Below are 26,844 nucleotides of genomic sequence, written 5' to 3'. Positions count from 1 at the left end.
CCAACACAAACTATATTCTATTCCACTGTAAATGTGATTTCCACTCTGTTAAGAAACAGGACCTATTTATTTCATAGTCAAAATTTCCACTATTTATACAACATTATACACTGTCAAATTCTAGAAGCTCAGCTTGAAGCCTATGAGATGAAAATCAACATTTATTTTACAGAACACATCTACTATTCAGAAAGTTCACAGCTTCTCCTGATAACTGATGTACCATGAAAGTGTAAAGCTATGCTGCAGCACAATTCCAGCCACCTTACCTTGGGGAGGTGGGCAGTGACTTGCCCTCTGACCGCTGCACTTCTAAAAGCTGCTGGAGTTGGTTCTGTAATGTCACACGTTCCACTGTCTGCCTGCAAAGAAATATAAGACTCTTTACCTTGGCTTGTAAAACACAGCATTAGTAAGCTATAGGACAACTGATGATACCCGTTCAACTTTGTATTCAAAAAAGAAGCCCTCTTCATAGTAAACAAAAGGAGAAATTATAGATAACAACATAAACAGAGAGTTTGTAATTGTCTCTGAATCCCTGTGGACATTTTGGGATGATTGTACAAGACCAACTGAGAGATGCTTACTTCTCAGACACTATTTCTTATACTTCATATAAGGACAAGTGTGGGATCATAAGCAGCAGTTCATTGGAACTGAGTAAGTCACAGAAGATAATAGTCCAGAAACAAAGATATGGCAGAGCAAACTTAAGGCCACTTGATTATTACTTGTTTATGTAAAGGAAAAGGAAAGGAACAGATAAAGAACTTAACTCCTACACTGGGTAGATGGCTGTAACTCAGCTACATGACATCTCAGACCACTGATCTCTCCTTTTCCATCTGCAAATGAATGCTGAGTGGAGCCTTTTCCCACTGGGAAAGGCTGGTCCAACCTTCTTCAGCTGCAGGATGGAGCTGAGTAATGATTTCTGTGTATTCAGGAAAGAAGGAAAAAATACATCTGCTTGCTGCCCAGCCTCACCAAAGGTCTTACCTGTGCTCTGCACCCACCTTATACTCAGTAGTGCTGTACCTACTGCAGTGTATCACTTTCAGTGTCGTGTTGTGATCTACATTGCTTCACAAATAACTTTAGAGACCAATGTTTAAAAACCTTTAATAGTTTAATAGCATATATAAATCATTAGTGACATCCATACTAGAAACTGAATTCACCATAGAACTGTAATCACAATCTCTGTTGTCCAGCTGTGTGCTTATTTCCATAGGAAGGACATAGTTGAACAAGCTAACCTGCAAACCTTCAAGCAGGTCATGAAAATGAAGGAATAGATCAATTTGTCACAAAATGTCCTTCTTTCTTGTTCTGGTTCCGTGTAAAAAGGGGTTCAGGGCAGGACCCACATGGAACAGAACTATGTGCTCCCCTCCCCCCCAGCGAGAGAGAGAGAGAGAGACTTTGAAAACCGATTGGGAGTTAAATGAAAAATAAAGTATAATGGGTAACAGGGAACAGAAAATGAAAAAGGGAGGTAAGAAAAATATATACAAAGAAATACAAAAGTAAAACAAGATATACAAAACCCTCAGAAATAGTTCAGGATCCCATGGAGCAAAGCACGCCTGGATCCTGGAGCCACAGGGCAGGAGTGGAGTTAGGACCCACTTCCTGCCTCTTTCCAGAGTGTGTGTCAGAAGGGGAGGGAATACAATGGTTCACACCCACCCAGGGTCCTCCCAGGTGCTGGAAGGTCACACCCCCACTCCAAGCCTCAAACCACAACATTTCTCTCCCTGCTCACATCCAATTTAGACCTGCTATTCTAACACCAAATCACTTCTTTAGTCTGTCAACCACCACAGATAACATTCAATCTTACTCAGTGACTGGTAAGTTGTGGTGTCTCTAAACACTGAACAGATGGAATTATTGGGGAACTACTAGAAAAAAAGGGACTTACAGCTTTTTGTTGCCATACATATGCCAGTTTTCACTTGGAATACAATTAGTACATTTGGTTTTATTCCCTGGTCCTTATCAAATGACTATGTGAAAATTACTTTTTATCTGCTTCTCACAGGCTCTGCTTCTGTGGCTGTAGAAGTAAAATGTTTTTAGTACTTTTATTCTTGTTGGATCTGCAGAACCAATACCGTTCTCCACCAGTGAGCTGGACTCTTTCCTAGGTTGCATGCCATCAGCAGAAGAGTTAGCTGAGTTCCAATTGCAGTCTTTATAACTGGTTAAAACCAGAAAGAATCCAGATGAGTTTTTAGACAAGGGGTTGTACTTGTAGGGCTGGTGGAAAATAAACATTTTACTTTTAAATCAGAGTGGATCGAAAAGTGATACAGAAACGAAAGTGGGATCTTGAAATAGTACCTTGCTATCGTATTTTACAATAGGACCATGTTTTATGTAGATCTTTTCTTCCTTTAATTTTCCATCTTCCTTCTTCTTGCCTACACATTTCCTTAGACTATTTTAAAATTACTCCTGCCATCTGTCAACATTGGCTTATATTACAACTTCCCAGACACTTTAAGAACCAGGGAAATTTTCATTTGAGATTAGATTGTGATGTAGTTTATCTGGTTTATTTGCCTTTTATGCTTCCTTCAGCTTCTATTTCTAAATGCCTAAATAATGTAGCTAACAGCTTGTTATGCTTTTAGTTTTAATAGAAATCTCTGACACCTCTTCTGCTGAGTTAATGTTCTCATTCCACTTAAACATTTTATTGTTCTGAAAGAATTAAAGTCTCCTCCAATTTCATAGTTCAGCTAGTTACTACATAGCTCTCAGAAACCCATTACATTTTGGCAGCACTACCCCTAAAGATATATAACATACACATATGTACCTAACAGATAACATAAAAACAAAGGGATCAAAACGTCTTGGAACAGCAATATTTCTAAGTATTAAAACCAGACTGATTTAGGAGACAAGATCACTGTAGCTTCAGGGGCAAGAGGGTCTACTTACTTCATCATATTTAATGTCCAAATTCTGAGGGTCTTAGCTTAGACAATATTTCTGGTTTTCTTGCTATATATCTATATAAAATTTACTACCAAAAAATACCCCCGAAACCCTAACATAAACTAACAACTTGCACATGCAATAATTTTTAATTCAGTTATTTTTACAGCTATTCCTGTACAGTTTCAGGAAAATCATGCATTTTGTTTATAAAACACAGAAAAGTGGTGGCAACGGAGGATAGCAAACCACTCTCTCATCTTTCTCTTTTGACTCATGGTTTGCTTTGATCTTTGACTTCCCTGAGACTTTGGCTTGATAGTGTATCAAAAGGATCAACAAGTGTCTCATTCATTAATTGCTTTGCACATCCAGGCCCATAAACATAGGACAGCGCAACCCTTTGGGAATGAAGGTAGAAGAGTATCAGCAAACAGCATTGTAAAAGAAGTCCAGGGAAGCACTGATTTTATGTCATTAGTTCTGATTTGGTCTCTTCAGGCCAGGGAAGCCCAAACAATGTAAATCATTACTGCTAATGTCATCAGTGCTAGAAAGCAGGTATTTATGCAGGTAGGAATTTTCTGCACTGGCAACTACAGTATTTTTTAGGCAGGTGAAATCAGTGAGGGAATAATTAAGATTGTAAGATATGTAAAGATCTCAAAAAGTAAAATGAAAGCAAATATTTTATACAGACTCTGTGAGAAACTTTTGTGACTCACTAAGCATCCTGTTTAGTTCAGAAAGTCCTACTGGATTGACCCAACTTCTATAATTAGCAAGAGAGATGCAAAGCAAAGTTTTTACTCTGAAACCAGTAATATTGTTTTTTTTTTTTGTGGACTACTTTCCTTTTTACCTATTGAAAGAATTGTTTTGTTCCTTCCCTGTGTTGGGAAAATCATAGAATCATCATATAATGAGACAATACCAGGTTGGAAGGAACCTCAAGGACCTAATTTAATCCTTTTTTGAAGATTCATTGGAACATTTGTAGTTGCCATTTATTTAATTCTTACAAATTTTCTCTGAGGGGAGACTTAGAGAAAACTCAAAAGGCTTTACTATACTCCTCTGTATTCATCATCTGTGCTGCTTTGGATCAAAAAACTGAAAGATGTGAAAACTGTAGCAAAATGTGATGTTAGTGTTTTTGTTTTGTGCCTTCTTTTCAGGAACAGCTCCAAAGAGTGTGAAGGATTGGGTCAACTTCTCTCTAGAACTGTGTTGCCTTAATGACTGGAAGAGCTCATAAAAAGATAATGAAAGATGGCACTTCCTACTTTGGTTTATGACCTTTGAAGATAGGTCTTGCTAGGTCCTGGTCTAAGAGTTTCCACAGTACTGTTCTTGCACAGTATCAACCATTCCAGTCTTCATGTGGCTAAGGACATACAGTGTTATCAGAAAGATGCACTTATCCCCAGCTAATAAGGAACTCAGAATAAAACAGGATTGCATGATCAGCTCATGTTTACAGAAGCTGAAGGAAGGCTGGGAAGCACATAAGGGCTTTCTGTGTTGATACTGACCATTCAAGTAATCCACCATGATACAATAACTCCTCTGTCTCCAGAACAATGTTCATTAACAATAGCAGATGTAGGTGGAGAAAATACAGGAACACCAGCTCAGCTGCCCAAGTTGGAGCTATTCCTATGTAACAGCAGTTTGATGTGACTTAGAATGTAAACTGGACTTTCACCTGTTGCCATCTGATACTTCCAGGATCTTCAGATGTGCTGTAGCCAATGAAATCTCCTGCTACACTAGAGTTAAGGCCTCTTGAAAAGCTGCCCAGGCATATACTTTGTACCATCATTAGATCTTTATGCAGGATGAGCCTTCAAAACAGAGCACGAATCTTCTTTCACTGCCTCTTCTGGTTTTTGAGCACAGGCCTCTGAACATAGTCTGTTGCTTCTATGGGAGCCACTCATGGCCTGAGGCTTGCAGCCCAAATAGCCATGAAGAAGCTGCTCTTTCATTTAGAAAATAAAATACTTCATTTCCTTAGTAAACTGCATCAGGGTTCCACAAGAGACATCTTTTTGTAGAACACGAATAAAAGGCTGCTGCTGCTGCACTTACTGGAGCTAAACCTGAAGTCTGAAAAAATCAGCCATTGAAGGGAAGCAGATTTAACTCCAGCTGAGACAAGCAAAGGAACCCGTGAGGAGCTGGATAAGAATCATCTAAATGACTTCTTATGCATGCAGTCCATGAGATGACAAGGGGGAGACTTGGAAAAGTGTTAATGCTTTTGTCAGGAAAAGCAGAAGTAGACTATTTCTGTGTGGGTAAACATCCTGTGACAGACACAAGTCTTTCTTTTCTATATGAAAGGTAACACTTATATCAGTTACTGGGTGAGCACTGGACAGAACTGAAACATGGAGAATCTGACATTGCCATTTCTGCTTCCTGGTGTGTGTGGATTTTTTGTGACTAGTTACGAGGAAAATAAATGTCATATATTGAGATGAGTCAGATGCTACTGCAGGCTGCCAAGGAAATACCCCGTGTTCTGGTTTTTTCTTTATATCATCTGATCCATATACTTTAGTATTTCTTAGAAAATGAACCAATTACAAAACACCTGGTACTTTGAAATGTCCAACGAACAGTGTCAGACTGTAAATTTATGAAAACTGTGAAAATTGTAATAATCCTTGGTTGACTGTTTGTATTATGGGAGTGCAAACACAAAATAAGAGTGACGACATCACAAAAAGAAAATGCCTTTAAAATACAAAACGTAGAGGTACAAATATAAAAAAATAAGCCTACTTCAAATGCATGGAGGTATTCCGTAATGACAGAGAGGACTGCCACTACACACATCTTTTGCTGTACGAACAGCACAAGATAGACACCTGATTACACCAAAAGTATTATGATTATACCAAAAATAACAATACAGATAACTTTTAACCCAATTTTCAGGATATCCAGTTTGAAACTAAAAATTTTATCACTGTAACGCATGGTCCCCAGCTGGCAGCCAAGCAACCACACAGCCAGTCTCTCACTGCCCCTAACTCACAGTAGGATGGGGAGAGAAAATAGGAAGAACAGAGGCAAAAAAAGCTTGTTGGTCAAGATAAAGACAGACATATCACTTACTAATTAATACCATATGCAAAAGAGGCTCAGCTTGGGTAATTTAACTTAATAGTAGTGGGTCTGTTGCAGAGCTGACTAGACCAAGTTGTGTCCAGCAAGAGGCAATCCCTCACCTGTTCTCACAGAGGCCATTCCTGCAGCTCCCCTCCTAACAGAGTCTGGTGATTTATACCCAATACAATTACCCACATGTTGCTTGCATGAAATGATGTGGTATCCTCTAAACATGGGATTGTCAGAAGCCATTTTCATTGGGTGTGGTAACGTACAAGCTCTTTGTCCTGCATCTAAGTTGGAAGAACTGTCAGTGCTGATGGTTTCTAAGAGTTTTATGAGACTACAGACACGCTAAGTCACAGTAACTGCACCTACGATAAAAGTAAGCAATTGCATAAATTCATGTTTCAAAATAACAGGCTCTTTACGTAGTGCTTATTAAAAAATATACCGAAATATTAAAAGCAGCTCCTGTGAAGAAAAACGGAACACGAACTATTTCCTGTGTAGCCATTGTGGGCTTTGGTGAAATTCTAAGTCCATAAAAAAAACCACTCCAAATACCATTTAGAGTATTGCTCCCAACTGTAACTGGGAAGAACCACTCACTGTATATAAAAATATGCTATGCAAACAGAACGTGATAGCGATCTCAAGGCAGGCAAAGGGAAAAGGGACGAGACAGCTTCAAACATACCCTTCTCCACTCCCACTTCTTTCATCTAATGGTCACAGCAAACTCCTGTAAAGAGAGTAGCTGAAAAACTGAGCTGCTAAAGGTGAAGGAGAAAATGCTTGAGAGCTGGAAGGAGTGGAGAAATAAGGCAGAAATATGACTTGAAAAATATCATATATAAGAAGCAGAAAAAAGACACTGCTAATAAACTGGAGATAAAGTAGGGATTTGTTTTAAGAAAGACTCCTCTGCTATCAATGAAACACTTACTCCTTCAGCTGCTTAGTTAGCTTGACAACCTGAGAAGCCAATGACATACATGTCTCCACAACTACTAAGTAGCGGGAACACATGGTGTGCCCGTGCCGCTCAGCACTTTGTGAGGGTTTCTCTCCCACGTGGTTTTGCATGGTGACATTTGCTCCATATTCAACCAATGTCTGTGAAAACACAAAAGGAAACATTGGCGCCTGTAAATCTCTGTTGTGGCTTCTGAACAACCACAAGAAGGCCTGGATGCAAAGTACTCCTGAATATAATGCTTAAAAATGTTGCTTTAAGACAATGATTTTTTAAAATAATTGTCCAGGTTGTGAGCATGACACTTGAGTTACCTCCAAGACTTGGATCGAGAGTGTTGTAAGCGCAAAAGAAGTTCTTTCAGGCTGACCTCAAAACTTCCAATAAGTGAAGCAAAAATTTAGACAAAACCTTCACTCTTTCTGATCTATTTGTGATAATCACTGTTGTGCACTTTTTGCCTTATTGGAGAACCTAGAATAGGACCTAAACATTCTCAGGAAACTTCAGACACACATTACTCATAGCACTTTGGAAAAAATTGTAATGCATCCAAAAATGATAGCATCTTTAACATCACAGGTATACATGCAACAGAGAAATTGTGTGGCTGAGTTCTTGACTTATCCAGGCAGAGCTGGTAAGTCGTTAGGTGTTGGAGTGGCCTTGTTGACTCGGAACAGCAGGTACAGATACCTCTACGTCTGCTGACAAAACAAAAGAGGAACGGTTGTCTGTCTGGTCTGCTAAATCTATGAAGAAAGGAAAATCATGAATAGTCTTGTACTGCATCTCATGGCAATAAACCTGAGTCAATTTGCCAATACAGAAAATAAAGAAGGGAGAGTTATGAACCTGCAGAGAGCAAACTTATGATCTGGAACATGATAGGAGTATTGCATGCTCATAAACACAGTAAATGAGAAGTCGAGGGAAACACTGACAGATTGTGACCCTCCATCTTTTGTACTGCTACTTATCATCTCCTTGCCTCCTTTATTGCTTCTTTCTTTTTACCAGATCATTTGTTGTACATTGTTTTAAATTAAACTATAACTCACTGGGCAGAGGACTTGTTTTGTTTCACAGCACAAAACATCAAATACACTTAAGGCTGTGAGATGATAATGAAGTAATATTACAAACATTATAGATTTTGTTGTCATTAGATATTTTCATGACTTATTTCTCATGGCTTCACTTTAACACAAAGCACTTGTTGGTTTGTATACTTACCTACAATAAAATAATCTTGAGGATTCTAAGCCACTTATCAAGTTCACTCTTTGTGAGGAAAGCAGGGCTACTCTCTTTTTGGTTTAGCTTTATCCAATGAAACGGCCTGCAGATGTCACCACTCTGTTCAAAATCATCAACTGTAATTTTTCCTTCAGATGCATTGTAGAACTTGATGAGGCACTGTTGAGCTAGCAACCCTAGGCATGCATGCTACCACAAGGGATGAGATGAGGGTCATGTCCTCCAAAGATATTTGACCGTGGTCTTTTCAAGCCTACTCATTCAGCTCAGCTGTCACCTGTTTTTCTTTTTTTTTTTTTTATTGTGTGAGACTCTCAAACTGGCTTTTATGGAGTTATGTCCAGTTATATAAATAGACTGGTACAATAATAATAAGCAGTTATGCATCTGTAGATTCAGCATAACAATGTGCACAAATATACTGAGCTCTCTAAAGAGGTTGGCTGATGAAAATTGACTAGCTGTATTTCTTTTAGGGTTGAACTAATATAAATCTTCTGTACTTGCAGTGCCCTAAGCAGTGCTGTGGATGAGTTCATGTGTGTTAGCAGGATTAACATGCTTACTAATACATGTCCAAGCACTCAGACTCTCAGAACTGCTACCCATTCTTAGACATGTTTTCCTCCCCTACTTGACTTATTAGTTTGATCTCTGTTTCTTGCCTTTCTGCTATGTGGTTATTTATTCTTTTTTCTGTTCTTCTCCAGTGACTAATTTGTTTCTCAAATATCTTTCTGCAGTCACCTGGAATAAATTTATTTCTTCTCCAAACAGCTTTCAAAGTGCCAGCAACACCAAACACTGAAATATACTCCTGTGGCTAATGGTTCTAGTAACTCTAATGGACAGAGGGTACATTTGCAATCCACTGCAACACCAAGTTGTTTCATCTACCTATCCAGTTTAGCCCTACAGCTTTTTTTTGGAATGACTGCATTGAAAACTCTGGTACTGTACAGATATATCCAAACTGGCTTATTCAGATCTCACTCCCACAAGTGCTGTAGCTGTGTAAACCTCAGCAGGACAAATTACCCTTTTCAGCAGCATTATACAATGGAACAATATTGCCTTCAGTGGCCAAGATGATTCAGTGAGAATTAAGTTAGAAATCACCATCACACTGCACTGTTTAGCATACATACAATCAGAGATTATCTGTTAGACTTCCTCTAAACCAGAGAGCTAACTATTCACTGGAAACAATAAACAGAAGTAAAATACCATAACCGTAAGAAGAGTAGGCACATCTACACCGGCTGCTCTTTTTTAACATGAAAACATACATGTTAGCTGCTCACGTATAAACAATATAACTGTGCTTTGTTCTTGCAATACAACAGTTACTTCAGGCTACCAACAGCGTAATTAAGAACAGAACTAAAAAAAAACCAGAGCTTTTTGGTATTTCAGTCTGAGTCCTACTGGTTTAAAGTTCTTCCTTCTAGTATATTTTAATGTATCAATAATTATTCGCACTTGTAAGATCTCTTATAAGAATTTTAATGGCTGATATCATTCAAGTTTGATGTAAAGAGTTTTCTGATACAGCTATCACTCTACCTGTATGCATCCTAAATAGCCATGTTGAGCAGCTATGTGAACAGCAGTATTTCCATCCTGGTCAACTTCATCCAGTGAAATCCCTTGTTCTTGCATAAACTGAAGAAGCCACAGAAGGATCTTCTCCTAAGGGGATGGTGAAAGAGATGTCACGAAAAGTCTGGCAGCCAACTTAGTTCTCTTTAAGATTGCCTTTTTTTTTTTTTTTTTGTATATATGCAGGTGTAATACACATTTATATAGGTATTCTTCTCTAACAATGGAGAGCTTATATATGTGTACTAAGATTATTTTATTTCTTATTTTGCCCAGGAGTTTTATTCTGAAAAATCTTCTATCCAGGAACCTTCCACATCCCTTCAGATTATATTTCATTGTGATACAACAAAAATGTGATACATACTGAAAATTTAGAATAAATCTGAACATTTTTTATTAGCTTCCATTGGCATCTATCATGTGTTATACTGGCTGGAAGCTCTAGTTCAAAAGGGCTTTGTGGATTCTGGTGTTGGTGTGGCAAACATCAATGCACAAACTTAACCTGCATCACTTCAGTAGCTTCAGTGATACACAAGAACATAATAAGTTACATACATGAGTCTGTAAGAGTGAAATGTCCCTAAATAAAACAGTACCAAAAGGATGTCTAGGACTCTGAGCATTAATCAAGTAGGAAAGAGAAAGAATGGAAATGACAAAAGGAAATTCTAGCTAGGAACCTTGAGTATAAACCTCTTTTTTTTTTTTTTTTTTTAATATACAAAAGTATAACAGAATTTTTAATGTCAAGGAAAAGAAGATGGATCATCAGACTCTTTTAGGTCTCCTCTAAGTGATACGGTTCATTCAAACACCTGGATCTTGGCTTACTACTTCAGAGGGCTAGTCTGTCTGGAACTTATCTTCTTCATAGTTCCACTTTAACAGCAGTTTTGTTTTTATTACATGGTGAACGGAGAGGTATTTTTACTTCTCCTTGGCTGAGTGCCCAATACAGCTGACAGCCAGCAAGGAGAGATGACTTCAGATCACATATCCCTTTTAAAATACTTCTGAGCAATTTCTCAAGATGCCTGTGGTGTTGGCTAGCAGTGAAGAAGGATTACACTACTCCTAAGAATTGCCCTTATGTTTTATAATTAAAAGAAAAATACTTTAGCAAAACTTCTCTGCAGAATTGGAGGACAGATATAGCTTTGAAATTATGTCTTTCTTTGGAAAATAATAGGGACCAGAATGTTAAGCATATTCTGTAATTTTGTGATCATAATCAGCATGGAGCAAATGATGCTTTCTAGTAATTTATCCTATCAACATGAAAATCAAGTGCCTGGATGGCTAAATACAACCATCTGTACTTAGGACTGTCTGTGCATCAACTCATTGGAGTCACAAAGTCAGAGGTCTACTTGAACAGTTTGTGATTCTCCCAAATGACTACGTTTTTTAATAAATGTAGCCTTGAAAATAAAAAGGAAACAACTGTTTTCATCACTTACATCTAGGCAAAATAAAACCACCATAGCTCAAAATATATATCACTTTAGTAACACTCATTACACATTTGGACGAAAAATGTGTTTAGTAATAGGTTTAGAGTCATCAACTCAATTTATTCAGACAAAATGAAGGGTAATAAAATTAATGAGATTAAGATAATAGAAAATGATCACATATTTGTTATGTAACGGGAACTGATAAATACTAATAAACTATTCAGTATATCTGGTAATTTTAAGACCTACAATGGTCTTATATTGTAGCAGTGGTTAACTTCCCTCTGGCATATTCTAGACCTACAATAATTCCAACCTCCCTAAAAAGAAGATTTTGGGAAAATGTCACAATACATAATTTCTGTTTTGGGACAGGCCACCGACTTTGGCTTCATCAGCTGGCTTTTGGGGCAGGAAGAATAACTAACAAAGACCATTTAAATCATTAGATGGACTATAAATGGCAGGATCAACAGGGTGAGGAGTACTGACTCCACAACTCATCCTAGCCCCATCATTCAATACTAATTAAATAAGCTGTCCCTCCCAGTACCTCTTCACAGGTACTAGACAGGAAGGCAAACATCCTGAGGTGCAAAAAAGGTGTGTTGTTAGGCATCTGTGTAGCATAATGTCACATACTCTTCCCAGCTGCACCCTGCAGCAACACACCACTGCCAAGTGATGCACAGAACTCCTCCTAGGTGCCCAGTCATGCTATAGCTCTGGTTCCCCAGTGTCCCCCTAGATTCTCTGGAGCTCAGATGCAACAAACCCTTGGCCTTCCGCACCCTCTGCCACCTGCCTGTGTAGTCCATCCTACCACAGCACCCGTGTCAGCAAGAAATTACAGTCTCGTGAAGCTCTTTGTCAAGACCTGCTATGTGCACCTTGGACTGCACCACCATCTCCTTCTTGACACATAGGGACTGTGCAAGCCACAGTTATTACACAATCTGCCATGTACCCATGATATATACCTGGCATGGAGAAGCCTGCCAACAACCACAGTTGCTTCTTCTATAAGCCCATGCTTAAAGAAGACCTTGCTAGGAGGTATGCTGAATAGGCTGCAGGTTGACTTTAAGCACTTTTCCTCTTCCATCAGATGAACTTATGTTGCCCTTCTCCCATTGGAAAAATGTAATATCATTGAGATGTCTTTGGATTCAGGTCATGCCTATGGTTTGATGACCTTTAGCGTAGGAGCTTTGCTACAAGCTCCATTTTGCTGCCCATTCTAAATGATACTTATTGAAGAAAAATATGGTGCTCATGTCTAATAATAGGTCTTCTTTGTAAAAATATTACTCTTGTAATTCTGCCAAGACCAGTGTTTACATGGATTATCTCTCGTGTAAGTAGTGGTAAAATAAATTAAAGCTTCAAGGATAGTGCCAACTACACATTTGGAGTTCTCAAAATTTTTCACTTCTAAAACAGTTTGGTAAGATAGTCTGGCATTCCTTCAGTCTCAACACTCCCTCGTGTTTGCAAGATGTTCATGGATTATGAAAAAAAAGATAATTAACTTTCTTTGGCATTCAGCTGAGTAAGAAAATTCAGCTAATCAATTGAAGATATGAATGTAACTTCACATGGAATTTTCTCTTCCAGACATTTTCTTCCCGGTAGCAAACATGGCTTTCTTGAATCCAGTTCTGATCTGGCTCTCAGCCTCCCTATATTCAGTGATAGGATTACAGCCCAAACTTGCTATGGAAAGCAGGACACAATCTATCAGGGTCCTAACCTGCACCAGTAACATCTGCATAGTAGGTGAGTGGAGAAAAGGCAAAAGTCTCTGCACAACATGAAAACAAAGGTGTCTGCATGACTATGGAAACAGCAGGAGAAAGAGCAGACTTCTAGCTTCATCACCTTCCAAACCTTCCCTCTCTCTTTACTTCCCCCCCCAGTACATCCATGCTTGGACAGGATCAAATAACGGCAAAAAAACACCACTATAATTTCAGGGCATTGTATGAGACAACCACACTTGTAAGGGAAAGAAAAAGATAATTTTCTTATTGGTTACATTTTGCTTGTTCTCTCTTAAAAAGTAAGAGAAAAAAAGCATTAGCACAAAAATAGTGGGGTTTCTGAATTCATCCCTAATGTCTGTTGAAGAAACTGCGTGATAAGTGACCCATCTGCCAAAGAGATTAGAGAAGAGTAACTGAGTAAAATTCCTTGCTTAGCAGATCCTGGAGAAGGCCCTTTGAAGAAGGGTTACTGCAAGGTCTACTTAGGAAAAACAGACTTTGTGGGAAGAGAATGTGGTGTGATTAAGCAGCGTATGTTTCCCCAGACATGAGGAAAGCACTGAAATGCTGTACTTCTGTGGTTTCTCATCATTAGATTTATAGAGAAGTGAGGTGTGGAACAGGATTGCTTTACAACATATTTTTATGTGGTATTCTTAATAAAATTGTCTAGAGCTAGCCAGATGATGTTCAAGTTTCACCACAATTCACTGCCAATATACTGAATTCCTAAATTGTCACAATTTGCCAAAATATTTTGAGATTAGTCTCTCCTGGAAAAAGAATGTGAACTATCCCAAAATGTTTGATGATTTTCTGACGTGTCCTAGGACTCTTCTAGGGATCATGACAGCTTATCTCCCTAGATGTTTTTAGGATTCACAGGCTGACCTAATATGCCAGCTAATCTTCTCTTAGTCATTATTGAAAGCTTAAAAAAAAAGGAAAAAAGACTGAAGAGGGAAAATACTGAAAAAAAATACACAGATTAAATAGGAAAAAAATTTTCTATATTTCTATCTTTGAAGTAATTAATAACAGTTATAAATAAAATCCACAAAATTATAAAGCATGCTTTAAATTGAAATTCTTGTATGAGCATCTAAACAACGTATCTGAAAAAGTAAATGAAAGTCATACCTGGCCATAGCAACCTGCATAATGAATAAGGCTTGGGTGGTCTTTTGAGCAACTTAATTCTGCAATAGCTTCTGTTTCACTCACCATCCATCGAACACATTCCAGCTGACCATTCTACACAAATTTTAAAAATATTTTTAATTACATGTTTCAGTTCTAAACATATCTACTAAACAGAGAAAAGCTTATCAGAATTATTAAAATGTTATGAAATTCCAGTTTGTTTCAAAATGTGTTCTTCTGCCTGCTCTCATGTAATGCACTTGTTCATTGTGCTGTCCTTAATCAGTCAGAGTTTGCCTTCTGATTATAGTGAAAGTAATAATGTGAAAGTGGCAGTCAGATAGTATTACATACACAACCTGGTCCCTACTCTCAGATCATTCAGAGCAAAACTACAGTTCTGTTTCCATCACTTGTAAAGCAAGGCTGTGTGACTAAATGAGACCATTTGCAGGAGCAGAGTAAACAGTCTCCCTACAAATTCAAGTCTTCATTGGTCACTAATTAAATGCATACTTTCTAAATTATTCTTAGGTATGTAGCATCTGAACACGTAACCCTCGTGGATTAGGACCTATCTGCAGTGGATGGTGTAGAAACACATATGTGGAGATGGTTCTTGCCTTGAACACCTTTTACTGCCTGGTCTCAAGATTTCTAGGTTGCTATGTACACTCCTAGTAGTTTGCAAGTTATTATGAAGTGGGATGTATATGCTGTGGGAACAGAGGAATATTTTCTCCAAAGCACACTTGTGGCCTTTTTGGTGATGGGACCTTGGTCCATGCAGTTTGGCATGACCTACATTTTGACCTGCTCTTACTTGATTTTTTAACTCTTATGTTCATAAAGGCTGTTATGTTCTTTATAGCTGAAACAACTATTTAAATGGCTCAGTCAAAACCTCACAGAGGTCAACATACATAAAAGAAAAAGCTGTTTGTGTGCATAAACCAGAAAAAGCTGTAATAAAAAGGCAAGAAATATCCATCTCAGGTTTCAATTTTATTTTTAGAAAAACAAGGAGAATGTAATAAGTATTAACTGATTTAAAATTATATGGGAGGAAGAAAAATTGTAATAAAACTAACTTGATATTTGTCTTATTCTTTCCATATGTAATGTATGTATATGAACAAAAAAATGCAACCACCTATACTTTACTGACTTTCCTATATTTCTCTCAATTTCAGTGATGAAGTAAAACAATTAAATTACCTGTATTCCTTTTATTATGGTAGAAAAATCCTCCTTATATTTGGGTTCAAATATTAGTAAGCATGACTGACTAGTAGTTTTTTGTATTGTTTTCCTTTGTAACATAACTGAGTAAAATATTTTCACATTTTAAAAATTAAGGTAAAGTATTAATAAATTTAAGTACCTGGTAAGTAAGACAATTCTGCTAACCTGGAAAGGATTTCTTCACAGTTAGTTAAAATAAACTGTCAATAATAACAGTGTGATAGGCCATCATATACTGCTCTATTTTCACACTCTGGTTCATAGCTCAAGGTCAGAAAGAGGTCCTGAACCAAAATAATTAGTTTTAACTAATTCATTCTTAACTGGGAAACATTATATAACATCATTAAATTGTTGACATTCGTTTCCATGGAAATTTATGTCTTGCATACAAGTTTTATTCTTTTCTGATGGTTGTCATTCTTGTGGAACATATGTGCATGGCACAGCATTATGGGAGTTACCATGAAGTAAGAGCAAGAAAGATAAAGTCTGTTCTATCAGTGTGCAAAACCACTTTGGGAGTAAGGACCAAAAGCTATGAAGTTTAGTTATGACAGATCACTTTAAGGTCTCACAAAACTTTTCAATGATCCAGGACAAGTCCAACCATGCAGGTCATCATTAGAAACACCTGGGCCTGAGCATCCTCACTGGCATTAAGGACTACATTACATTTATATACTTTTCTGTGAATGTCAAAGCATGCTCAAGTATTCTAGAATCTAAAGGAACTGATTATTAAAAAAGCCAATCCTTCTGCAGAAAAAGGCAAAAGGTTTTATTGGCTTATAAACACATTATATACCTAGGTTGAAAAAAAAAAGAAAGAAAATGTTTTTTAACTATAATTTTAAGACTTTAAATTGGCAGACTATAAGTATTCACTTCAGACATGGGCCAAGGTATTAAAGCTAAATACTTTTATAAGAGCATTTCATTAGTATAACTGGGTATCAGTTTAATTTTATATTTGTATGGCTTGTCCAAGAAAAAAAACAAAATCAAAACCAAAACAAGACAAAACCACACACACACACAAAAAAAACCCCAATCCTTACACTTGCACTAGGGCCCTAAGTCATTGAAATGACTTCTCAAAGACGCAAACCTGCAGGCTGGAATCCACCAGCCCTCTGCCAGTTTCTAAAGCTTTCCTAAGAAGTAAATAACAATAAAACCCCAGAAGAAACAGAAACTCATGTATTATATTTCATCCATTTCCTTGTTTCTTCTTAAGGTACTTATTGGCTAAAAGGAGTGGCATTCAACCATTCAACCTCACTAAGGAACCAGAATCAGTGTGGTGTAATTATCAGTCTTCCTGTACATAACTATGTTTTCTTTCAGTGCAGAAACACCAATAATTTTAATATTTTCCTATGTAATAGGTTTTTCTGTAAGCTTTGTTATTAATTTTTGCAGTTTCTAACAGGCTGTTCTGTAAAATGTATATTTTGACTTTGATATGATTGTTCTAGACAACCAAGAAGTTCCCCCTCCAGATGTGGATATGAGATTTTTTTATGCTTCATAAATATGTTCTCACACTTGTCTTAAAAGGTTATGCCTGTGTTTGTAAAAAAAAAACCAAGAAACTGTTATTCTTGCTAAAGAAACAACTAAATCTAAGTTAAATGAAAGTTAGTTAAAACATTACAATTTTTTCTTAGTCAGTTAATTGAATGTATATGAATGGACAACACCACAGAAAAAGTAAATGTTATAAGTAAATGTTATACAGCTGATATTGTAACCTGTGTAGTAATCAATTTTTATTTGCATATATGGTACCAGCCAGCAGTTCTTTTTGCTCTCACTTAAAAAAAATACACAAAAAGTAACATAGATGTACTACTGATGGATGTACTACTACCATCACAGAAAGAAACTGAATGGTCTTTACGTCACACTGCAGTAGAGGAAGAGACTAAGTTACCTTTATTGCTAATCCAGCTGGAGTTAGCTGCTCAATGTTTCGTTCATTCAGACAGTCTTCACCCATCAAAGAAGTGAGATGCTGCAGGCATTCTGCATGTCCCTTTGATGCTGCTACATGCAAGAGATTGTTGTCACATTCATCATGGATCTTATCCAGATTATCCGCTGCTAAATGTGGCTGTTAAAAGATGCATTACGTTAGTTACAACTGAGTTTAAAAAGATACACACAACATAAAGCTGTACAGCCCAAGACAAGCCAAATACAAAGGTGTTTCCTCATAGGCATTGTTATTCTATAAATCAAAACAGGGAGCTTTGCACTTCACGATATAGAACCTTGCTACTATTAGCAAAAAGATAGAGGTGGGTTGCTCACACTGGCTTGAGTCACAGTGTAGTTTCCTTTTCATGAAACCATCATAGAACTGTGCAAGATCTTGAGTAGCTTTAAGACTTTGTACTAGTAACCAGTGAATTAGCCGCAAAAATACCCACATTTTCATAATATCTATCTATTTTGCATTTAGTTTATCTCCTTTTTACTCCTGATCTTGAAGAGTAATTAAACTGAAAATATCTATGACTCCTAAAAAAAGTTCCTGATTAATTTTGCTCATCACAATAGTGGCAGCTTCTGCTAAGCAGAATCTAAAATGTAGTTTAAACACAAGACAGATTACTTTTATTTAATAGCTGCTTCCATCAAAAAAAATTGCTAAAATATTTATGTGAAGTACTACAAAACCATGACCTAATACATGATTTCTGCCCAAATTTCATTTTGAGACAAAACAATCGGATTAAGAAACTCCAGAAGGAAAATGGAAGAAGGATAGAGCTAAGAAGTAGCAATGACAAATTCCTAGTGTTCTGCAGACGTGCCAGAGTACTGTTCAGTAAGTCTACTTTACTCAGAGGTTTTGAGGCATTTAGAAAAAAATATGTGCTTCTTTACATCTATCTACCTAAAATGATCGCTTTTTGTCTCTTAATTCCAATTTCAGGGTGAATTTATTGCTGTTATTTCTTAATGAGCAATCTAATATTCTCTTCTGCCTCTGCCTAGCCTTTGTTCTTGTTGCTATGTTAATAGCATGGCTTTGTGCTTGAGCTAGACTGGTAACAGAGAAGCTAAACAAAACTCTAGCAAAAACAGCTCTTGTACATACACTGTGGCTCCATCAGCCATTCTGAGTGGAGATCACATGCTCTGCATCACTGTGTCAACTTGCATCCAGTTACTTTGGAAACCGTCAATGACAATGCCTGATCACAGTGCTAGAATTTACTAAAAAACTTCATACAGGTCAGAGGCCAATGAGGCTTTAGAGAAAGCTCACGCCTGAGAATGCTGCTGCAACAAGACAGCGTAAACACTCCTGAATAATAATCAGAATACAACAGAAGCCTCTCTGTTCTCATCACCAGCCTCTAAACAACAACTGAGGCAAACCAGCAATAACGGAAAAAAGCGACCTACGAATGCTGTGAAAGGCAAAACTCAATTAATATTTAAATTTGATATTTAAGTGACCTCAAAAGCTAAAATGCCTGCCTTATATATTATTTCCGTGTACTGCATAAGCTAGCAATCTTGGCCACATCTACATGAAACTAGTGTCTTGGTTTTTTCTACATATTTGATGTAAAGATTCAAACTCTCCATTTGGGACCCCATATGCTCCATTTCTAAAGAGCGTACAAGATAAGGGCAGTGGTTCAAAATACACACTTCATCAGTTTTGCTGGCTTAGTAAGTTGCATCACAGATTGTGCTTGTCCTATGTGTTTTATAAAAAAGATGATACTTACCAGTAAAGATATCTGTCCTTCCTTCACAATGTTTAAGATGCTCTTAATTTTTTTCACCTCTTCACCCCTCTCTTCTGGGCCCCCTGCACTGCTCCAGCTCATACTCAGTTCATCTAGCTGCTTGCTTTCTGCCACTGCTGACTGCAGGTGGAAAGTCCTCAGGTGGCAGTTTGGCATAGTCTTCTCAGTTTTGTGAGCATGAGGATCAACAAATGTCCTGCTGAGGAAGCCCTTGCCCTGGGCTTCAGATTCATGGATGGAGCTACACTTAACTAGAGGCTGGGAGAGCTCTAATTCTTCTGTTAAATGCTTGTGCTGATCAAGGACAATGGGCTGTGTTTTTCTCAGCTGAGAGCCTTTCACAGGCGACAGCACACAGAACTGTGTCCCACAGGCAGGGGAGCTCTCTGTGTTTCCTGCAGAGCAGGTCTTGCCACTAAGACCATTCACTGTTGAAGACACACACAAAAGTTTTTTCTCAGGAGCTACTTTTGTAAATGGAACATGTTGCTGGCTTGACTTAATATAAGGCACATCCAAAATTTCATCCATATCCAGGTCATAGTGCTCTAGCTCCCCGAGCAGAACAGCAGGGTCGATGTTTTTGCTTTTAAGGCTCTCTTCTTCTTTTGGACTCTGGTCATCACTTAAAGACGCAGTCTGGGAATCACTGCCTTTCTGGTATTCTCCCTTCCGGTTCTTCTGGTCATCACTTTCATTGTTCTCAGAGCTTTCTGGCTGGTGCTTCAGTGGGGAAACTCTCTTCACTGGTCTGAATTTATTGCATGCATCTGCAATGCCTGTTGATTTCTGTGCATTTCCAATAAGAGATGAGACTCCACAGTTCCAGCTGCTGCTGGAAACTAAAGAAATAGAGGAATGTGATTTAGAATAGATTACTGTTAGACACATGACATGATATAGCATGCTTTAAAGATACAGCTGGCCAAACTGGAAACAAGAATTACATTATAATACACCACATGCATTCCAAACAGATTTAATGGCATCTCTATCAAAATAGTTGTAGAATTTGACACTCCAGAAAAGTTCTTCAAACAGTACCTACATTGTAATCAATTACAAGTAAGGTCATTTTAACCAAGTAATGGACATCAGTAAGAGCCTGGTGGCATTTACAGTGGTCCTGTCCAACTATGCTAGTTTGCACTGTGCTTTTTTTATTGCCTGGAGATGCGTCATGAGAGTAGGATGATCTTCTGGAAGGTCAGTAAAAGGGCTAGTCAAAACTTCAGTGGGTTTATTTTATTTTTAAGGCCTGTTATCTCTGGGAGATCTATTTTTTATACAAGAACTGGGAATTCATATCAGCAGTGGCTGAGAGCTGGGACTTTTCATCCTGGAGAAGGGTCAGGAGGAATCTTATGCTTGTGTGTAACTACACGATGGGAAGCAATAAAGAAGAGGGAGCGAGGCCCTCCTCCATGATGCCCACTTACAGGACAAGAGGCAGTGGGCACAAGGTGAAACATGAAATTCCATGTGAACACAAGAAAACATTTTTTTTTTACTGTGGGGCTGGTTAAACACTGGCATAGGTTAGCCAGAAACATTGTGGAGGCTCCATCTGTGGTGAGATTGAAAACCCAGCTGGACACAGTCCTGGCCCTAAGCTGCCAAAGCTGACCTGCTTAGGTGTGGTTGGTGGACTAGGTTATCTGAAGTGGTCCCTGACAACATGATCTGAAAATTATGCCCTCTCATTTAGGTGCTTCCCTTTCTACTTCTCCTATGGTGGATTTCCCTGCCAAACTTTCCATCCCTTGTATATATAATCTGTATATATATATTCACACACACACACATATATATATATATATAGCTCTGGACCTTCCAGTCCACTATTTCAGTGCACTGCAGTACATGGAGTTTGACCAGTGAATTTGATTTGCAGAGAAGAAAGGGAGCTCAAAACACCTGAACTCTTAATCTTACTTAACTTGAACTCAAACCTACTGAACTTGCACTCTTTCACACAGTCCCAGCTGGTGATATTTAAGGTCTCCAGTAATCCCTGGAACTGTGGAAAAGAGTTTTCTTTGTTATTTTCAGTTATGGGACAGCACTAAAACCGCTAAAGCCTTTAGGCAGTTTCTATGCCCCTTTCAATGTACACCAAGAGTTAATGCATTCTGAAAGTCAAGAACGCTGTTTAAACAAAGCAGATTTATTACACGTGGTAACTGTGTATCAGTGGGATCTAATTTGTGGTAAAAACACACAATTTGCCATGAACACTTTCCTAAGGAAACAGATATATACACTTTCAGTGTGACATTAATGTCTGAAGTGAAAAATTAGATGGCTTAGTAGTTACGGATATCTGAAAATTACCTTAATACTTTTGGAAGTGCTTATGAATACATTTCGGAAGAAGAAATAAAAATAATAATAATCAAAAGGGCATGCAACTTGGTGAGCCAATACAAAGAATGCACTGTACTGACTTATTTATGTATTGTATAATATTCTAGGTTCAAAGGCCTACACTTTTATGTTGGTTTTATTTACATGTGAAATTTTTTCCAAGTGATACAGGGAAATGGATACCATATGTTTCCCAGCTGTTTTGTTCTGACAGGAACTATTAAGCACTCAGTATGGAAATGAATTCTGTCTGAGTTTTATGAAAACACTGCTTTCAACACAGGGGTCTAGACAGCGGAAAAGGCATCAACATTTTGTTTGTCGTCACTTTATTTAAGCTTACATTTATTTTGTTGCCTGGCTTTCTCCACTTTCCAACCTTAATAACATGCATTTACATAAACCACCGATGACAAAATTGTAACATTAAGACACTTGCAAAGAGGCAATGACCTTTGTTACAAACCTGTCTTGGATCATTGTGAAGTCATGTATTTCTCTTATCTTTCATTACAGTTAGAGCACAGTAAGGTACTTCAATTTTTTCATTTTTTTTGTTCCCAACATCTCTTTACAAACGCTGTTCTCCCAGAAAACAAACTGGAACACTGAGAACAGTTAGCAATATTTTTACTAACTTACAAACATATTCTTCACTTAACTGGGATGATGAACTTACACTGCACTTAATAAAGGACTGGAATATAGCATTTAACTGCATAGAAGCAGGGAAGAAAGCAAGTCAGAATGGTAGACACAGTCCTCCTTTGTGCTATTTTCTATGTGGGTGCTGTACAGGCTGCATCAGTTCTTAGGCAATTACAGCATGGTTTCCTGCTACAGAACATGGAATCCACAGACCAAAGTGGACCATGGAATGGCTTGAATATCTTAGGTTCTGTTTTCAGATGGTTGTTCCTTGAAGAAGGAAAAGCAAGGGCTGCCTGTGTTCTCCAAAGCACTGGCACAGCAGGAGTTACGTGAGTCGTCTCCCAAGAGCCGCTCCAGGGATAAAGCCTCTTGCTCATCTCTCCACACTTATGAACTCAGGCAGGGTCAAACAAATACTGTTTGATTCTTTTATAAACAGTAAAGGATGGTCTGAGTTTAAGGCAGGGGACTAGAATGTGGAGCAGCTAGCTTGATTCCAGAATCTGACAAGTAACTCTAGTATAATCTCAGATAAGTCATATCTCTTTTGTGTGCCAGTATCTCAAATGTAAAAAGGTGATGACAACTGGGTTTTTTTCCAACTAAATTGTCAAAATTACTTCTTCAACTTTTATTCATTAATACAAAAGATCTGAATGATCCCATTGTTGTGTTGCTGAATTAAAAAGACAGGAACACAAAAACTGTGGAAACTTCATTCAGATCAGTGAACAAGAGTTGTGTTGCCTAATAGACCTGAGATGCCACAGCGTTGCGTTGGGATTGAAGAAAATAATAGCTGAATAAAACCTGCAAGGGTCAAACCTGCAAAAACAGTTCTTTACTCTATATTGTGTTCTACACTCTTCCTGAGGAAGAAAAAGTGCAAAATGTGAATAAAGAGGCCTGTAGGCTTATTTACAATTTCACTGATTTATTAAATACTTACTTACTTACTTATTTACATTTCTTTATAGATATCCTAGAACCACTGTGGGTAAATAATCAGAAAAGGGGACAATTAGGAAGCAACTTCTCTTGCAGTTTAATCAGATTTTATTTTAGGAATCAAAATTTACCTTGAACTTTCTAAAAAAGATCCTTTAACATGTTTCCAATTAGAAGCATCTGTTGACTTCATACCATTTTTTAACATCATCTCTGTATCTAGGGCAGGGGGAGGGGAGAGGGGGAGTTTTATCTGGTATGTAAGCATGTGTAGAATGATATGGCAACTATATGAGTTTTGTCCAACCATCAAGGAAGACTACCTCACTCACAGGCGAAACTTCACCCTTGTGACAGGCAGTTTCTATGATACTTAGAGCCAAACATCAGAATACTTTTTAATTGTCTTGAGTATAATGAAAATAACAAAGATCTCAGCTTTTACTTCGGCTTTAGAAGGAAAATACTAACAAAACCCATTGCTGTTGTGTGTGCAAGAGCCTCTCTCTATGGCATATGGAAACAGTAATGTTCATTAAATGACAACGGCTTCATGAAGTTTACAGCACTTGTGACACAAATAAGAGGAGGCAAAAGTCTGTGTATCACACATCAGTACCGTTACAAAACAAACTGAACGTACTGCAGAGTGGTATTTAGAGATGTTGCTAGGCTAGCTCTTCATGAACCCAGAAGGGCTCACATTCAAAGAGCACTCACTTACTGAGAAAATGGTAAAACTCCTAACTGTGTTTCTGTCACCATCAGCATAGACTCAAAGGTTTGCACTTTGACCAACGTTCTGTAGTCATAAATGCTGCTGTTGAACGCCTGGGACATCCAACAGGCAATGGTGCAGGCAAGTAGGAAAATGGATGTAAGTAATCTGAGTAATTTGCAAGTCAGTTGGCAACCGAGTCCCTATGGCTCTTCTAGGTCACTTAACAGCTACACACTGGTTTAACAGGAATTAAGAATACTATCAGTTCACTCCTGTTCTTCCTTAGGTGGCAACCAGTGACACCCATAACCATGCTACATCCCTCAATGAAATCCTTGAGCCTTTTTAGCTTGCTATCTCTGCTTCTTCTAAGGATGGAGAGCAACATCTTATAGTCAACTGCATTAAACTAGCACCCAGAAGAAAAACTGCATGACTTCCCCTTATCCAGTTATCAGTCAACAACGCCATTAATGCCTCAACCTAATGACTTCACCTACATCCATGTAGGTACATACATGTACTAACCCTTAAATTCTCTGCATTTCAACCTTTGTTTTCTACGAACTCCATACCTGTGCAGTCACAGTAAAACTGTGAATGATGGAGAGCAATATGCTGTTCAGGCCCTGAAGGTGAGAGTCCTGGACTCTCAGCTAAGTCTATCTGCTGATTTTATCATGCCTAATAGATCTTTCAATGGTCTATGAACCTCTGAGGTTGAATCACAGTTATTTCTTGTTGACAGTGAAGTGGAAGCATTATGGTTGCTTCCCTGATAACACTTCCTCAGAGTAACTTTGTTGCAACGTTCCTTATTGCAGGTTGCCCAGAGAAACTGGGGTTGCCCCATCATTGGAAATGTCCAAAGGTCAAGCTGGGTGGGGCTTTGAGCAACCTGTTCTAGTGAAAGATGTCCCAGCCCATGAAAGGGGAGCTGAACTAGATGATTTTTGAAGGTCCCTTCCAACTCAGACCATTCTAGTATTCTAAGATTCTACAAATGAAAACACACCTTGTTAGGTTGACTCCACTGCTACCAAATGAGGAACGCATTTAAAATATTTTCCTTTACCTGAAACTCTCTTTTTTCTTTAAAAATTCCCAAACTGTGGAGTTTACTTCACTTTGCACCATCATCATTAAGGAAGCCTGGGATTAACACTGACAACCATCCAACATCTATTAGATTTTTCTAATGCAGTATTTCACCATATTGCTCATGCACGATATAATCATTTGGGAGTCTGCAGTATGTCTGTACAAAGTTTCCCATTTAGAGTTTTACCATCCTCTGAAAGAAATGGCTGAGCTTCTTCCTCGTGATATAATTTCAGCAGAGGCTCTTGAGTCAATTAAGACTTGTATTTATTCCAGGACCATTTACAGCACTGTGATTCTGACTTGTATACAGACACTGAGGTGTTGCCTACACTAGGGAAACTTTTAGAAAATTCCTCCTAGTTGTTAATACCAACTTATCTCCAACACTGACAGTGATATTTGGGCTCCAGGAGATGGAGGAAGGGATATCCCTCACATATTGATGCATAATCAAAACCAGTTCTGAGTATCTATCTACTGTTTTACTAATAACACTGAAACAATAGTTAACAATTTTAACTGCAGGTGGCACTGTTTTACAGTTTTAATCTACCAATAACTTCCAGGAGTATATTTTAGGGTTCTTTAACATAAGCTCTATAGCATGAGAACCTGAATTAAAGAACTCCACACAAGAAAGAACAGAGAGGGTTTGTTCACTTTTAAGTGGAATTTGAAGCCACTTTAAAGAAGAATGAAAGGATAAACACAGTAAATAATAACTAAACCTTTTAAATAACAACGCATCTTTTCCAGGTTATTCACACATTAGTATGAGCCTCAGTGAATAAATAATTTTTCTTATCTTGGCTTGAGAAAGAATACTCAAAAAGTTGTCATTTCTAACATGGAGAATACAGAAGAGGCAATGAGAATTTAAAAATTAATAAATTGGGTTTACCCTTGTCCAGACTGATCTAAAGATGTAAAAGGGAGGTAGCAAGTACAGTTTTACTGAAAAATCAGATGAGGTCATTCTGGTACAAAATGTGTGAAACAAGAAGGAGGAGGATGTGAAAACAAGTTAGGAAGAGTTTATATATAACTGTCACAAGTGTCACTGCATGCTATTTTTTTTTTTCCTAATACGGTTCTTCAGTATTCTACCAAATCCAACCAGTATTGTATTGTTTCAGCCATATTTACCTGCAAGGTATCTGGAGCACAACAGACTGCAAAATTAATGCTATATAATACTGCCTCCAAACAAAATTTTCCTTTAACTTCTCTTATTGTTAAAAAACTACCAAGAGCTTGAGACGGAAACTATGTGCAATTTTATATTCATTGATTAATTTTTTTTTCTCCAAGAGGAAACTAATCTTCTGAATAATTTCGTGAATGACAGTAACTCTGGGAATGAATAAAGTAGTACAGAAGGATAGCTGCTGCAGATTAAAAATTAGCTCACTTTTATCAACCTGCAACAGAAGATCTAGAGTAGGACATTGTCCTCACTTGAGACATACTTTTAATGGCAACCAAAAGTCATCACAGCTCACAGAATATACTTCAACAACGACATGGCTCAGTGAAGCTTGTTAAACACAGATGTCTTGAAACATTTGCTCAAGTGGCCTTAGAAAATCTGCGCAGATAGAAAGAAATTAATTTCATGCATAATAACAAAAGCATAAAGGACAGATTTCTCTTTCAGTTCATCATTCTACATTAGACAATGCTGGAAATCAATGGGCTGGCTAGCTAATACTTCATTTCAGAAAAACGAGTGATCCATTTT

The 26,844-nt window shown here is 37.8% G+C and overlaps 1 protein-coding gene across 1 annotated transcript in view; it reads right to left on the bottom strand.

Annotated features, from left to right (window-relative positions):
* The window catches only part of SNCAIP (synuclein, alpha interacting protein), a 50,696-nt gene that overhangs the window by 10,086 nt on the left and 13,766 nt on the right, over nt 1–26,844 (bottom strand). Inside the window, exons 3-8 of the mRNA XM_008941682.1 lie at nt 19,292–20,154; nt 17,476–17,655; nt 14,289–14,402; nt 9,884–10,009; nt 7,028–7,197; nt 270–362 (exon numbers count right to left, since the gene is read on the bottom strand). Of these exons, the coding sequence (XP_008939930.1) occupies nt 270–362; nt 7,028–7,197; nt 9,884–10,009; nt 14,289–14,402; nt 17,476–17,655; nt 19,292–20,154 (1,546 nt within the window). The remainder of the gene's footprint in view (nt 1–269; nt 363–7,027; nt 7,198–9,883; nt 10,010–14,288; nt 14,403–17,475; nt 17,656–19,291; nt 20,155–26,844) is intronic.

Source organism: Merops nubicus, unplaced genomic scaffold (genome assembly GCF_000691845.1).
Source record: "Merops nubicus isolate BGI_N331 unplaced genomic scaffold, ASM69184v1 scaffold13710, whole genome shotgun sequence".
NCBI lineage: Eukaryota > Metazoa > Chordata > Aves > Coraciiformes > Meropidae > Merops > Merops nubicus.
The sequence above is the reverse complement of the archived record's forward strand: the minus strand, read 5'-3'. Positions and strand labels throughout refer to the sequence as shown.